This window comes from Astyanax mexicanus, chromosome 7, assembly GCF_023375975.1.
Source record: "Astyanax mexicanus isolate ESR-SI-001 chromosome 7, AstMex3_surface, whole genome shotgun sequence".
NCBI lineage: Eukaryota > Metazoa > Chordata > Actinopteri > Characiformes > Acestrorhamphidae > Astyanax > Astyanax mexicanus.
The window spans coordinates 21,400,837-21,416,852 of NC_064414.1; the positions used below are offsets into that span (position 1 = coordinate 21,400,837).

The 16,016-nt window shown below is 34.7% G+C and overlaps 1 protein-coding gene across 2 annotated transcripts in view; it reads left to right on the forward strand.

Annotated features, from left to right (window-relative positions):
• Positions 1 to 16,016, forward strand: part of epas1b (endothelial PAS domain protein 1b) — a 75,007-nt gene continuing 58,991 nt past the window's right edge. Inside the window, exon 1 of one of the 2 annotated variants that reach the window (XM_049481234.1) lies at positions 1 to 282. In XM_049481234.1, coding sequence (XP_049337191.1) covers positions 257 to 282 — 26 coding nt within the window. In that variant the 5' untranslated portion in view covers positions 1 to 256. The remainder of the gene's footprint in view (positions 283 to 16,016) is intronic. The other variant, XM_049481233.1, reaches the window with a different exon arrangement.

Here is a 16,016-nt window from a genome sequence, read left to right on the forward strand (position 1 = left end):
CTTTCAGACTCTGAGAGCGAGCGGCCGTGCGGAGGGAGCGCGCGCCTGAGTTTGGTGGATATTTGAGAGCGGCTGTACGATCCTCGGCAGTGTTTCTGAGACTGTACAGCCCCTGAGCTCCAGCGCAGCGCGGCGCGGTCGGACTTTATTCCTCTACTGAAGACCTGCTCTGTCTGTCTGATCTGCAGCGGCGTTGATCTTCAGACCTGTTGATCTGGCCTGGCTCGCGCAGTGGAGAACACCAGCCTGCGCAGAGATGACGGCTGAGAAAGACAAGAGGAGGTGAGCGAGCTGACCTAATATATTATATACCACACTGAGCTGGATTCACTGTTTACAGACTGCTGTTATTATAATTAAGTTACTGAACAGGTAGAGTTATAGTTAGTTAAGTTAGTTTAGCTATATTTAGCTTTACTGAGCTCCTCTATTATAACTAAGTTAGTTTATAGACCTGCGACACCTGAGGGACGCGGGGCTGAGTCTGATATTATTATTTATTTTGTTGTTCTGAGATATTCAGTCCATTTAAAATAATATGAGCCTCAGAATTACTCCGTAACGCTAAGTAAACCTAGTTACGCAGCTAATTAGCGTAGGCAATACTGTAGTTTATTGTAGTTTATTGTAGTTAACTAACTATAGAGCTTAATAACCTGAGGGCCCTAACGCTATCTAGATTAACTACGTAGGCAACACTTTAGGGGCCATAGTCCAATTAAGAAAGTGTAGCCCATTCTAAAAGCCTATAGATTTATAATAACTACAGATATAACCCGCTAAACACACACATATATAGTTTTAACGGTGCTTTATTGACGCGAGGGCTGGGCGATATTGTAAAAAAAAATCTCGATATTCGTCAGATATATGAGTGATTCTCGGTTAGGAATTAGCTGGATTTTTAGTTCTTACACAACAACTTTTTAACAGTTTTTAAATTTGTATATAGAAAACAGAATTTAAAATGATGTATAAGCGATTGTTTCCTTTACGTATAACTAATTATTTTATTTATTTATTTATTTTATATAAGAATAGTAAGCAGCCCCTTCCACCTTACTTTAATTTTGCAGCTTTTTTCTTATTAAACACTATGCAAATATAACGTAACCTTGTATTTTTGTTCATGAAATATGTCAACTATAAAATGAACTGCCACATAAGAGTTCTTTAGCTGCAGCTTTACTGACAGAAGCCCAAGCCTGAGATTCCCTCTAGAAGCTTCCATATGTAAAATATATACAGTGTACATTCATCATTATTCCATTTTCATAATCTCATTAAAACAGTAAATCGATTAATAAAATTAATTCAACTAACCTCCCAGCCCTAACTGACTGTAAATTATGTAATAATAATAATAATAATAATAATAATACTGTTTTTGCTGTGCTTTGAGAGAATTTCTTCTCAAAACTGGAAGTTGTTAGCTAAGTAAGCTAGTTAGCGATAGCTAGCTAAGTAAGTTAACCTACAGTTGTTAAGCTATGTACTAAAACGGTTTAGCTAGGTTAGCTAATAGGCTAACTGTAATACAGTAATTTCTAAACATTTGTCAATCTAAATAAGAAATTATTTTCCATAATGTATTTTATCTGCTTGTTTGTTTGTTTGTTTTTTTAACAGAAAATTGGCTTAATTCTGTATTGTGTTGCCTGTGTTGTGCCTGTTTTGTGTAAGTTATTTGGCTAGGCCTGTCATAATATTTATGTTACTGACTTATCATAGAATATATAGGTTACACATAACCTCAATAACTTTTGCTGCATTATTATTTTACTCAGCAAGGAAAGCCTAAATAACATGAAGTTGTCAGTTTGCCAACTTTGGTCAAAAACAGTGGTTTTATGTATTTATTTATTCTTATATAATGTAATGTATATAAAAACATAGGGGATTTAAAAATGTTTTAATGTTCAATACGATGCCTCAATAGCACTTATTATCAAAATGTCATTGCTCTTTAAGAAAGTATACTCAGTCTAATTGCATTCTCATGTTATTTTTATTAATAATATATCAATAGTATGCAACGGTTTTAAAATGACAGTAATACTATTGCAACAATACTGCAGTTACAATATATTTATATATTAAAAACAAAATAAACGTTATCTGAAAAAATGTGTTAAAGAAAAGGTTATGGTGACAGGCCTAACTCCAGTGATTGGAATTGGGACAGTCAGTAAGTGATTGTGATTGGTTTGGTTGCTGCTGCTGGTGGGAATGCTGGGAAGAGTTTATTTCCAAAGCTTAAGTGGATCATGTTTGACCCATAGAAGGGGAATGTGCCCCTGGGGGGACATCTGGCTTTTGGAGTTATGCTCATGTTTATAAAGCTAAATGTTTATAAATTGTATAAATCTTATAAAGTTTTTGTTTAGATGATGGTGATGATGATGATAACAGTAATAACAAATAATGGTAATAATAGTGTAAAGAAAAAATATTAAAACTACAACACCATGACTAATACTGCTGCTTCTCCCACTAATAATAATAATAAAATTGAAAAAAAGCTAAATTGTTAAAACCTTTTGATTAATCTATATTTGGTATTCAGCCAACTGTTTCATTTTTGTTCGGTTTCAGTTTTGGTCAAAAACTCCTTATTGCATTCCTAATAATAGTTAACAATATGTACATATGTATTTACACCTGTGTTATTTACAAAGCTATTGCCAGGCAGTATATAGGCAGTATACATATTTTATTCTGTGCAGTGCATTCATTTTTCAGTGTGTTGTTTTTGCTGTTGTTATTTTCTTTTCTTTTCCTTCTTCTATTGTTGCTAATAATATTTAATATGGCTTCCTTTCTTCTTTTTCTTGTTGTTTTTGATTGGTATTGCAATCATTGTTTTTTCCTGTCCTTTCTAGATTTAGGAAATCTAACAATACAATATTATTCAAATTTTATATTCATATAAATGTACTAGCAAACACAGGTTTTAGTTTATTTGAAGCTCATTTGTTAATCCCTTTGTTCGGGTTTGATTAGACACATTTCAGTGTAGCTCCTTGCTACTGTTTGCCAGTTGATTTATGGTCATTTATAGTGAATTGCATACATTTGACATTTAATTTAATTCAGATTGATTGATTAATGTGTCTTCAACACTCAACACTTTACTTATGTCTTTTGGTTTTACACCTCTGACAAGTATCTGACAAGTATCTAACCACATTTTGGCCTGAGGCCTGTGGAGAGTGGTAGCACTATAAATCTTGATGAACAAATTAGTGAAAGCTATACTTATCCCATCGTGTTTAAACTTGTCTTGGGCTCTTAAAGGAATGATTGAAAGTTTTAGGCTCATCAGCGGCGCTATTGTCCCCCGCGGACCTGTGCGTATGAATGCTAGTGTGTGTGTATGAGTGTGTATGAGTGTGTGGTTTAGACAAAGCGTCTAAAAGTCTGCTTCGGGCTCGGGGCAAATTTTCCCCCACCAGCTCTGTGTGTTTTATCAGATTGATCAGAGGGAAGCCGAACACAAACAAACATGGGCATTACAGTCGAATGAAGAGCATGTATCTTTAGTATCAGGATATTGCAATTCAGAGGGGGATGCAGGATACTGCTCAGCGTTTCCTCAGGGGAGACAGGCTGCACCAGGCCGAGTACAGGCTTACCCAACAAATACGACAGCCATCTTGGAACTCTGGAGAGGCCGTCCGGTCTTGAGTATGAGCGTGGGCTTGGAGAGTATGTGTGTGTGAGGGTGTGTGTGAGGGTGTCATGAAAAGTTTGCCTGCATTTGAATGTGATTATGAGATTCTATCTCTCAGCTATTGTTTACTGTCAACAGAAGTTGGCAGTGTATATATGGAGCACATTATGACATTTTACTGCGCATACTTTCACTAATAGCTTTATACATTAGTCTTAGTCACTGCTGTGACTGTGTCAGGACCCTGGTGTAGAGTCTGCAGAAAAAAAAGTTTCTGAGAATTTCTGAGTTTCTGTGAGTTCTAGTATCAATACGATATAATTCTGATATCAATATGAGCAATGTAAAAAAACAGAAAAACATCTAAGAATGCTCATAACAGATGTCTGTGCCTATAAACCTGTCTATGCCTAAAAAATTTATTAATCTATTAATGTATTTCGCCCTGTAAAAAATGTCAGTAAATAATGTATACTGACATATTTGTAAAATTATATAATCTTTATTGAGACCATTTTTATTGGAATATTTATTGATATTAAAGTATTGCCTGGCCCTGTCTTAGCCTTTTCTTATTCATGTTCCACATAGTCTGCAATGCTGAAGGCTGTGGAATTGTGCTGTGATCAAGTCTATGATTTAAAAGTCTATGTTTTAAGTGATCAATTCTGTTTACTCTTAAAAAAACAAAGATTTGCTCTTCTGAATAAAAAAAACTTTAATTGATGTTGAACTTTTACATTATTAAGAATTTAGAAAGGGTTCATCTTATTTAACCCAATCAGGCATGCACTGTGAAATTCTTTAAAAAAAAAAATCAGATTTACTGATACAGACAAAATGCAGACCTTTAAACTAAACTGAAAAGATTTGGATTGTGATTTTTTTGGGTTCAGGGTGAAAGGTCATTTTTAAAGTGGTTTCTCTGAGTAACTACTGTGCACTAAGTGGCATTGACTTTATCATTTGCATTATTTATTTAGGAACGGTAGCAGGCTGGAACGTTTTCATTGCTTGGTAACCATAGTATGTGTTCAAAATAATTCTTATGGAATAGTGACTCTTATGACTTGGCTGCTCAGAATATCAGTGTTAGCAGAGCCAGAGCCAAATTTTCAGGAAAACTACAGTTCTTGCTTTTTTTATTTTAAGAAAATGTAGAGATTTGCCCTACAACTTTAAACACAATCGCACATTCGTAAAATGATAACTGTTCCTCATACATTGAAAGTGACTGAAATTGGTTCACCTTTGACGTTACTTAAAGAAACCATCACGGTATTGATCAAATAACATAGATACTATATAATGCGTAAACATATATAATACTCCCTGAGTCTAAAGGTCATTATCATGGCAAAAGCATTATCATGATAATGACAGCAGGTAGCAGGTAGATACCAAACCTGCAGTGAATGTCAGCAGCATGAATCCCGAATGGCTCATTGACCTCAGTTCCAAAAATCAGTTTGTGTTTACTCTGGGCAGTGCTCTGTGCTGCAACTCCCCCTTTCACAATGACATATTCAGATTTGCATTGAACACTGATTATGGGCCTTTTCTGCTGGGTTTTGTTTTGGTGCTTCCAGATGATTACATCAGGCTTCATTTCTCCATACACAGGCCTATTGGAGCCCCTGAGTTGGGGATGGATAGAGAGCGAAAGAGAGAACGAGAGAAAGAGAGAGGGAGGCCCAGTTAAAGTGGAATGGCTCTATTAGACTGAGCTGTCGAGTCCACAGAGCAAAAACTGGCTCACAGCCCAGGTCTGCCAGCGCCAGCCTCGCCAGCACCCTGGCCCAAACTCTGCCCATGCCACTGCACTGCCTCCCAACACACAAACAGTACCAGAACCTCTTTATTATTTGGGTCTTTATAGACCTTCATAGACAATAATGGTTACAAAAGGTTCAGTAACAAATAATAAGATAAAGAGACAGAGCCACACATTACTTTTATTATAAAAATGTGCATTATGTGCAGTATGTAAATTAAAAGAACAGGTTATTATAACTTTAAATATAAAATTAAATTTGTTGCAGAAAAGCTTAAATGGTAAATAAACCAAAATGATATTAATGTGTGAGCCTTCATGTCTCTGCTAATTATTACATTTAAGCTGTTAGAAAAATATCACATATGAAGAATACAGAGTTGAGATTTTGATGTTTTGGCAGTGTGGTGATGCTGAATGATGCTAGTCAAAAAGTTGTTTTCTTTTTTATTATAAAATCTAACGATAAATGGCAAAAACTGAACTGGGAAATAACCGCACTAATCCATTTGGAACTGGTGTACTGCAGTCATAGGCCTAATGCTAAAAATCATTTACACTCCCTTTTGTGCACTATTGCTAAATTAGCTTAGCTAGTATTTAAATGTACTAATCAAAAATTTAACAAAATATCCAAAAATGGTCTATAAACAAGGCTGTTGTAAAAACTGTATGTAACACAACTTATGCCTAATCAGCTTAATTTAAGGTAGATAAGACTACAATCTTTAAAAGAATGTCATTACTGGTGTATATTAAAATAACTCTAACTGCAAAACAATGAAGAAAAACATTTTCCATTAGGTAGAACCAAGTGGCTGTGAATCTATATATTTGCAAATTAGCAAAAGTTTCAGTTTATGATTAATTTGCACTTGTTTAAACTTGAACTTAAACAGAGATTTACAAAATAAATGTCCCTTGCTATACTTCTTCTATATATTTCATAATTTCTTTTATTTATGTAAGCATAGGCACTCTTAATGGTAAACCGTATGCTTGCACTGGGGTGGGTTTCCCGAAAACGGTCAATCTTAGCGAATAACGAACGAACTAACGAATGACGTGAGTAAAGAACGAGCCAGTTCTGCGAGTGTTTCCCAAAGAGCTTCGCAAAGTGAAAATTAACGAACGAGGTTAAAGATCAATAACACAAATGAGGATTTTGCAGCATAGCATTTCAAAATAAATAGTAGTATCACAATTAATATTTATTATCATTAACATAAATTAATTAATATTAATGAAATCAATGGAGTACATTTTATTTATGCCAAAATCAGGAGTGTTACACCATTAAACAACAGGTGGATCCAGCTGACTGCTGATTAAATAGAGAGAGTGAGGTGAGGTAACTGTATATATTTATATAGATAGTTATATAGTGGGATCAAATGTGGTCTCTGTCTCTGTCTCTCTCTCTCTGTCTCTCTCTCTCTCACCACAGTGTGGTGTGTGACCGTGTTCTCCAACCCAAAGTTCATTTGCATGCTGCTGCTAAAAAACCAACAGACTGGGACTGCACTCTCTTATCTCTTCTTCTGACAGTCGTTCAGAGGAATTTGTGATGGACGCTCTGGAGGCCTGGTGTTGATGTGGGCTGATGTTGTATCGGGGGTCTTTTGAGCTTAGAGAAATGAAGAGGAGAAATCCTGAGCCTCTCCCAGCTGCTGGACTTGTCTAAACAAAAATGTGCAGTTTATTGTGACATGATCTCTGGAGAGGGTCTGAATCTAGGCCTGTAAACCTCCACCCTCGGTGAACAGCAGGGACGCAGGGTAAAGCTTTCGGTTCCAGAGCCCCTTCTCTCTGTCTTAACCTGCTTCTTTTTCTTTTCGGCCGTCGTAAGGCTCGACGCTGGTCAGTCTTGACCAGAACTTTCCTTCGCCTCCCTCAGAAACCTGTCTCCTGGTCTTTCCTGTCCGCCAGCCCCCCGCTTCCTCCGTTTGCAGCGTTGCAGCGCGGCCTCATTCCAGATCAACCCAGATAATGACCTGTTTACCACTAACTAGCAGAATGTATGCTGCACATGCTCCATATGTTCAGCTTAGCATATGTTGAACTGGAGGGATCTGCAGGTGGAGATCCATGGTCCAGAGTTAACCATAGATACATTTTAAGGTCAAACGCTGTTGAGCAGAGTTGTGCCGGAGTTGGCCGTGTAGAGGAACACGCTGTTCCAGAAGATCAGAGATTAGTCTGGGATGCATTGTTCACTGTTTGTGTTTAGCGAGATGCCAAAATGACAGGAAAACACCCTATAAGCAAGCAAGGTGGAGGAGCCGGGGAGGATTTGGTTAGTCATTGTGTAATGTTCGTAGCCTGAACGCCGCTCGGGGTGGAGAGGTGAAAACGTTTTGGGTGAAAACCAAATCAGATCACCAGATGCCATGTAGCTCCACCCTGGTTTTACCAGAAAACTCTTTGAATAGAAAGGTACTTGAGAGGTAAAGAATTGTTACTATGACCAAAATAATATGGTGCTCCCTTTTTGGTTTTGCCTAAATAATCTGCCCAAAATTTTGTTAAATATGAAATGCATTTATTGCTTTAATTTGGAAACAACTGTGTTTAAACCCACACTGGAAGTCTCTCTAACACTTAACCTGTATTTGACTTCTGTCAAATAGTAATTTTACACATTCTTAGAACTAGGAATTTGATGTAAAAAATTTTATTATAAAACAGTCCTTTTTGGAGTATTCTGATAATCTAACGTACAAAAAAATACTATATTCCATACCTTTTTGTAATATATATATATTTTTATTTTAGTTTCAGATTAATTGAAAATCGCATAAAATAATGCTCATCATGTTATATGTATTTATTTTCTTTTCACATCCCAATGAAACTACTAAAAGAGGCTTTAATGTAGGAATATTTCAATGCAATATATATATGTATTAGCAATATAGTATTGTTTTCAAAATATTTTTTTCAAAATATTTAAATAACTTTTTTAAAGTTAACTGTGTACACTGAAACTTAATTTGAATTAAAGTTGATCTCTTAAAATAAATAATAATTTAAAAAAGTAAAATATTATATTCTTTTTGTTGCAGAAACGTGGAAAAGGTGTGATTTGTATATTTGCCTAATTTTTGAATCAATAAAAAACAGAACATGCAGACTCATACCTGGTAAATATAAATTTATGTTGAATTAAATAACAGAGTGGGTGTGTAATCATATTTAAGTAATAGATACACATATGTAATTATGTTTTAATAACACAGCAAATAACTGTGTTGAATTTTAAGGATCAAGTTGAACTGGATGAACTTTCAGTGTCCACAGGTGAAAGCGTAATGCAAAGAACTCCTTTCTCACATTTCGCAGTAGTCACATCACTGGGAGCTCATTATCAGGTGCAATGTCAAATTAAACAAATCAAACATGTTGCTTGATGCTTCTGTTGCTTGATTGAAAAGAAATTGCTCTCGTGTTCTTTAAAATCTACATTTACCAAATAGCATAGTTATTTACTCCAGTGAGGAATACACAGTTAGATATGTTATCATCTTTGCCTTTCTGGTCAAATCTGGAAAAAAAAAAAAAAAAAAAAATATATATATATATATATATATATATATATATATATATATATATATATATATATTTCTATGTATTGCAATATAGGGTATATCACAGTAGAAACGTACATATGTCCCAATATGTAAAAAAGATAAGAAAAATTATACCAAACAATTAATAATTAATTTGCCACGCAATACACAGTGCTGTTTACTGGAGCAGAGACTGAGGGAGAGAAAACAGCCGACAAATGACAGGTTTAAGACTATTTTTGCATTTAATTTGCATACATTTAGATAAACAAAGCATTCAGTACAGTTACAAGCTCTTTACAAACTGTTTGTTTATCAGCTAAAAAACTTTAGCGTTAGCATCTTTTAGAGTACCAAAATTATTGCTTCCTCTCTCTGCCTTTCTCACATGTGACTTGAGTAGCTGACTAACTACGTAAGGACATTTATGACTACAATTGCACTGCTTTAATAAAGTTTAATAAACAATAAAAAATAGCACTACCTAGGTAAACTTCTGTTTAAAATTGCACTGCTGAGGTTGCTAGCTTGCTAACTTAGCTAAATGTGTAACTAAAATATCTCTGTTGAAAGTAAAAGATTAGCACTGCTAATTTTCTGCATACTTTGTTGGTATGTCTGCTGGGATGTTAGGTGTTCAATGCATATTTATAAATTGTAGTTTTGTTATTGTTTTGGTCTTTAAAAAAAGAGAGAAAATACATTTAGGTCATAGAAGTTATTGTATGATGGAAATACTGATATATTTTATGAACCAAAACAAAAAAGATAGTGCTCATCCTTTAGAAAACATATAAATTTAATTTTGTTCAGTTTCAGGGCAAAGATTAACAGAAAAACAGGATACTAAAGCTGGGAGATATTGTAAGAAAATAATAATTGTAATTAATTGTAGTAACTTCAATTTATCATCTAAAGTAATGTGCAAGCTGTTGTTTTCTTTTAATACATTTTTCATTCATTTTTTTTGCAAATAGTAAGCAGCCCCCATCAACCTTATTGCAGCTGTTATATTAAAAGCAGTGCAAAGATGGCCTCCTTCTATTTCACTTGAGAAATAGTGTAAAATATTTTCACTGCCACATAAAAATTTCTTTACAGGTTTCTGACCGAAGCACAAAACCTGTCTACTTAGATTCCCTTATCCCTCTTCTATAAGTAAGGCTATACAGTCCCATATATATTATCCCATTTTCAAAATCCCATTAAAACAGCGATACGACCGGTTCAGATCCTGTTTATGTCACTTGCCATCAGCTACCAGAGCCCTAAGGGAGCACAGTTGGCCTTGCTCTTTCCCCACATCACTCCAAAGGGTGATGTAGATCAGCACAAAGCGTCTGTGAGCTGATGTATCGGAACCGAGTCGCTGTGCTTTCCTCCGAGCATGCTGTGATGCTACTCGGTAATGTTCGAAAAGAGGCGGTGGCTGACTTTACATGTACCGGAGGAGGCATGTGCTAGTCTTCACCTTCCTGGTGTTGGGGGAAGTTCTAATGAGTGGATTGGGTAATTGGCCGTGTAAATTGAGAGAAAAAAAACAGTAATACGTTTAAACTAATTAATTTTATTAACCTCTCAGCTCTACAGGATATCTGTCCTTTTTGGGTCAAACTTCTCAAACCATAAGTCACCCTGTAAAATCTCTGCTTCTGCCATAACGGAGCTAAACCGTGCTGACGCTGGCTGTTGGTGAACGTGCTCAGTGGTGGGTGGGTGGCTGGTGGAAGTATTGGTGAATTAGGTCAAGAATGGACTCGGTGTTTAAGTGAACACTCCCGGCGTGTACACATGACTGCTCGATTGATTCAGTTTTTGCGGGTTTTAAGCACAATCCCTTAACTGCTGTTGTCATGCAGCCATGTAGGTTTAGCCGGTGTAGCGTGGCACCTCTAGACACAACCGCTGGCTTTGTTCGCAAACACCGCCGGCCTGAGGGGGACTTGTGTTGCGTGTGGGCTGCTGTGCAACCCAAAGCATGGAGCTGCTTGTTATGAAAATAGTTATGTGGCAGAGGAGCAGATGGCTGTGGTCAGGCCGGACTATACCTGAGGCTATTGAGGCTATTACAGAGACACCAGCTCTGCACTGACATCTTGATTAAAAACCCACACACAGAACACAGGGGTGGAGGTTAACAATATTGGGATCTGTCATTGAGGTGGACGGTGAAGAGTCCAGTGCAGCCTTTATGAAATCCTGTCTTTTTTTCAAGGTCTGTGAGCAGCCTTGTACTAAAACAAAAAAACAACTCAATTTTTAAGGGTATAAATTTGTCTTCTATGGCAAATCTGTGGTAAAGTGTTGCACAATGAACCAGTGAATTAGGTCATATAACTGCTAACACATGGCCATGTGTTCAGATCTCTTTGTAAAGTAAAAAAAAAAAAAAAAAAAAATCTGTGTGTTCAATAAGTCTAATTTATTTATTTAATTTACAAAAAAAAACAAAAAAAAAAACAAACAAAACTTGACTATTTTTAGGGCTCCTTAGTGTTGAGTTGCTTTTATGTGTTTAACATTTATTATATTAATTGTTGCCTTAAATTTTAAGTGCTTGTGTTTAACCCCACACTGGTATTCCTCATGCTCTTTAACACTTAACCGATATTTTACTACTCTTTGGCAATTTTACCAAAGCAATCAAGACACATTCTTAGCTTTGGGAGTTAATGTAAAGAATTAAATAAAAAAAACAGTATTTTTTGGTATTCCGATAGTCTAATCTAATCTACAATAAAAATGCATTTTAGTTTTTTTTAGTTTTTTAGTTTTAGATTCATTGGACATCACATAAATTAATACTCATGTGAAATAATACCTTTTTAAAAATATATTTTAGTGTAGTTGTGAAATAATTTCTTAGGCACATTATATAAAAATCTCCTTTAATTAATTTAAACCAAAGTAGTTGATATTCATGATGGTTACATTAAAAAATATCAGCATGTAGAATATGAAGTATCTGTGCTGTAATGTGGTTTCTGTCAATGTACATTTTCTTTTCTTTTTTTTCAAATAAAAAAAAATCAATTTCATTTTCAAATCACTGATTTCCATTCAAATCACAATTCCAGTTGGTGGGATATCATGATTAATTTTGTTATTGTTATACACAATATAGTTTCCTAAAATGAATTCTGAATATTGTTAGTGTTCCTTAAGCAATGACAATATCCACAATTAACTCAGAACTGCATGCTTCATTCAAAAAGGATGATTAGTCCACAAATTAGTCCAGTTGAACTGGATGAAGTACAGAAAATTGTTAATAAAAATGACTGTATAAAATGTGGGAGAGTATTTAGGTAGTAGCTAGCTATGCATTTTACCAGCATGTTAAAATACTTACAGAATAAACATTGTGTTTCACTGTGTGACTCTTTAAATATCCTCATAGGATATTTTTACTATTTCACCACAACTTAAAGACTTAATACTAAATAGAGACTTAAAGCTAAATAAAACATCTGAAGATGCACTAGAATAATGAGGCTAATATGTTAGTAGAAAAATCTGTTACTTTCTATTAGCCTTATAAGTAAAGAAACATGCATTACACCCTTAAAAATGTTTTTACAATTTATTTCACTGTTCACTCAATATTTTAGAATTTTTGTGTTATTATAATATCAATTCCTTAGCTAAAAGAGCTTTTCCTGTTTGGGAATTTAGTATAGTATTAATATACTTTAGTATAAGGTAGAATCTATTATCTCATAGTTCCTTAAAGTCATTGTGTTTTGTGACAGGGAGAAGAATTCTTCTTTCAGAGAATTACAGTACAGGAGGTGATAAGGTCTAATAAGAGCAGGTCTGTAGAGTGTGCAGTACAACTGATTTCACAGGCGATAAAAGAGTGATTAGGAGTGTGGAGTCGTCTTCTGCTCAGGTGAACATTTGAAGTCTCCGGCCGACACCTAAATTCAATAATAGCAGAGCAGGAGTGACTAATTGTTGAAGATATGGACCTGAACACATGTTAAACCTGTGTTTCAGGTGTAGAGCCATTGAGTTTACTGCTTCTCACTTTACTGAGCGGATTGTTCAATCGACTGTACAAACTGAGATATTTGTGGAAGGTGTCTTACATCACCTTTTTTAAAAAGCAGTGAAAGGAACGAAGCTTCATGTTAGACTGACTGACTGACAGGATGTTGTCTGCTCATGACTGGATGAAATGTTCCAGAACGTTACTTCAGTTCTGATGGTCTTCTAGACTTTTTTCTGTTGTGATGCTGTAGTATATGATTTTATATATTTTTCTATATAATACTTTGTATCATAATAGACCGTGCAATCAGTGCTATATACAAAAATGTATATCACAAAATGTTTTAGTTTCTGATGGTTTTACGGTATATCACAGCATTTTTATTATTATTAATTATTTATAGTTTGTTGCTTGACTGGGCTTTAATATAGGTTTGTGACTTACTGTATTGTTAGGAGTACATATGCTTTAAAATTAAGGCTTTGATTGGTATTGGGTTTAATTTGTTCCACAAAATTACACAATATATGAAGAAATCAGACTTCATTATAAGAAAAACAGCAGACCTTAAAAAGAGATACGCCAACAAGTTTGACAAAGCTTCCTTTACTAAACTAAATATTTTAAAAAATTCATAAACACTATAAATTTTCATAAAATGTAAGTATTCAAAAAGATACTTCTCAAATGTTCCATTGCACAAGTTAGATACAAGTTACAGTATGTTATTATTAAAGCTATTAGAGGCATGGAAGTATTTAGGTAGCTTTTTATCAGTTTATCAAAATATTTTTTTTCTTTAAGCTTCAGTATTAATTTTAAAATAGCTACAGTTTGTGCTCTTGAAGCTTTTTGGTACCTTGATCCATTATATTAAGTTACAGTGCAAATAATAACAAAAACAATGTTAACATCTGTTTGTAGTATGACTTGTAGTTCTCATCCATAAATTACTCCACAAATATATGTATAAAAAAACTCACCTTTTAAGAAATACAATTAACAAACAAATTGTTCATATTATGGCCCTAAATAATAAAATACAGAAATAAAATCCATTCCTTTTTTCTTGTGGTAGGAAATTAAATCTATATGGCATGAAATATATTTTTGGAGAGAAATAAAATCACACCACTATTTGGGAGAGTTTGTCTTTGGGAACTTTTTTTTAATTTAATAATCAGCTGATTGTTTGAAAGGCAACAAATGAAAAAAAACTGTAAAAGTAAAAAAAAAAAATTAAGAATATACAACAAGACATGGATGTAAGAATATAATAAGAATATAAACAGCCCAATGTGCTTATTTACACATGTATGCAAGCATACATAATTGTATTTATGACCCACTTATATGTCTCATTGTATTGCATGTAGATAAAACAATAACATTGTAACATTAAATTAAGAATAAAATAAATAAATAAATACATACAAAATAAGGTATAGTATGGAGTGGTCAGAGTTTAGTCAGAATAGACAGATTCTGAACACACTACACAATTGCCGAAGTTAAGTTGCCACCTAATAGAGTTTATCCAGACTTTGGGTTTCTCTCTATGAGGTCCTGCAGATGTTGATGATAAGCTGATTTGATTCATACTTCTGTGACACACTGAAATGGTATTTGGCATTTTTCTTGAGTCCACCTCCATTTGCAGACCAATTTTGTGCAGATTTAAGGTCTGAAAACCAAGTGCTCCATTCAGAAAGAGGATTAGTACTGCATTTTCTCCACATGATTAATATAATAAGTAGTACACTTTTTTTTAAAACAAAGGTGCTACAAAGGGGTTTTTTGAGCTATTCCATATACAGTAAGAACCATGTTTAGTTCAATAAAGACTCGTTTTGTCAGATAAAGAGTTTGAAGTGTCTTGGTGAAACATTTAGAAGGTTCTTTTTGTGGCAGAAAATTGTACTTATTGTTCCTGTAAAGTACAGAACAGTATGCATGGTATGCACCCTTTATGGGCCATTTAAAAAGCAACATTTTCTCTGGTTATGCGCCATTAGCAAATTGCACGGGGCAGAAAAGTCCCGGCTCTGCTTTAGTTTCATAAGACAGGGTTCAGGTGCAGGTTTCATGACATACTTAATGCTACTGAGAGAAGCGTTGATGTGTAGTGGGATTTGTGCACCTACCTTAGCCGTGAAGGATTACTGAGCAAGTCTGAAGTTGCCCTTGTGTTTTTATGACAGTATGCTATTGGAAGGAGTGTCAGTAGAAACACTCTAAAAGGGGCATATAATACTCTGATGACAGCCTGGATACTGCAGCCAATCCTACTGTTCTTTGTTTACTTCATGGTGCGGAAAAAGGCAAAACGTGTTTTTTTATTTGTCTTTTTACTTTGATACAGCCATTGTTTGATACAAGATGTATTGTTCGTTATTGTTTGCCTTCATAATAGTTAGTGGACCACTGCCTTGTTCTGTACGACAGTCTAGACTGTTAAGTCTGAACTAAACAACAAAAGTGTGGAGAATTGCAGAGCCATGTACATATTGCTGTTGTCCAGATACTAATTTATCTCATTTTTGTCAGTTTTTACAGTTTTTTCTATCATTCAAACCCCTGGATCAATGTTAAGCTGTTTTTTCCCTTCTCCTTTAAAGTCATGATTTTGGAGATACATGTTTATTTATTGAACAGCAACATATACACTGTATACACTGACATACCCTGCTACTATAATGTCCCATAGTGAACCTTAATCTAATAACTCACGTGTCTTTGCCATGTGCACTTGTGTATATATACACAGTAATATAAACTATCCACCCTAAAATGATTTTTCTACTACACTAACTTGCAATGTAGAGAATGGCTCCTGTCTTGCATCTCGTTATGCTTCTATTGCACTATATAAGTTTGATCAGACATGCAACACTTTATAATGCAAGTCATATTTGTGTGAATCCGCCGTTCACATGCTTCTTTTACTTCAGATGTCTTTTTTTTTTGTCTCTCAACTTGTCAACAAGTGCATGTTTACAGTGCAAT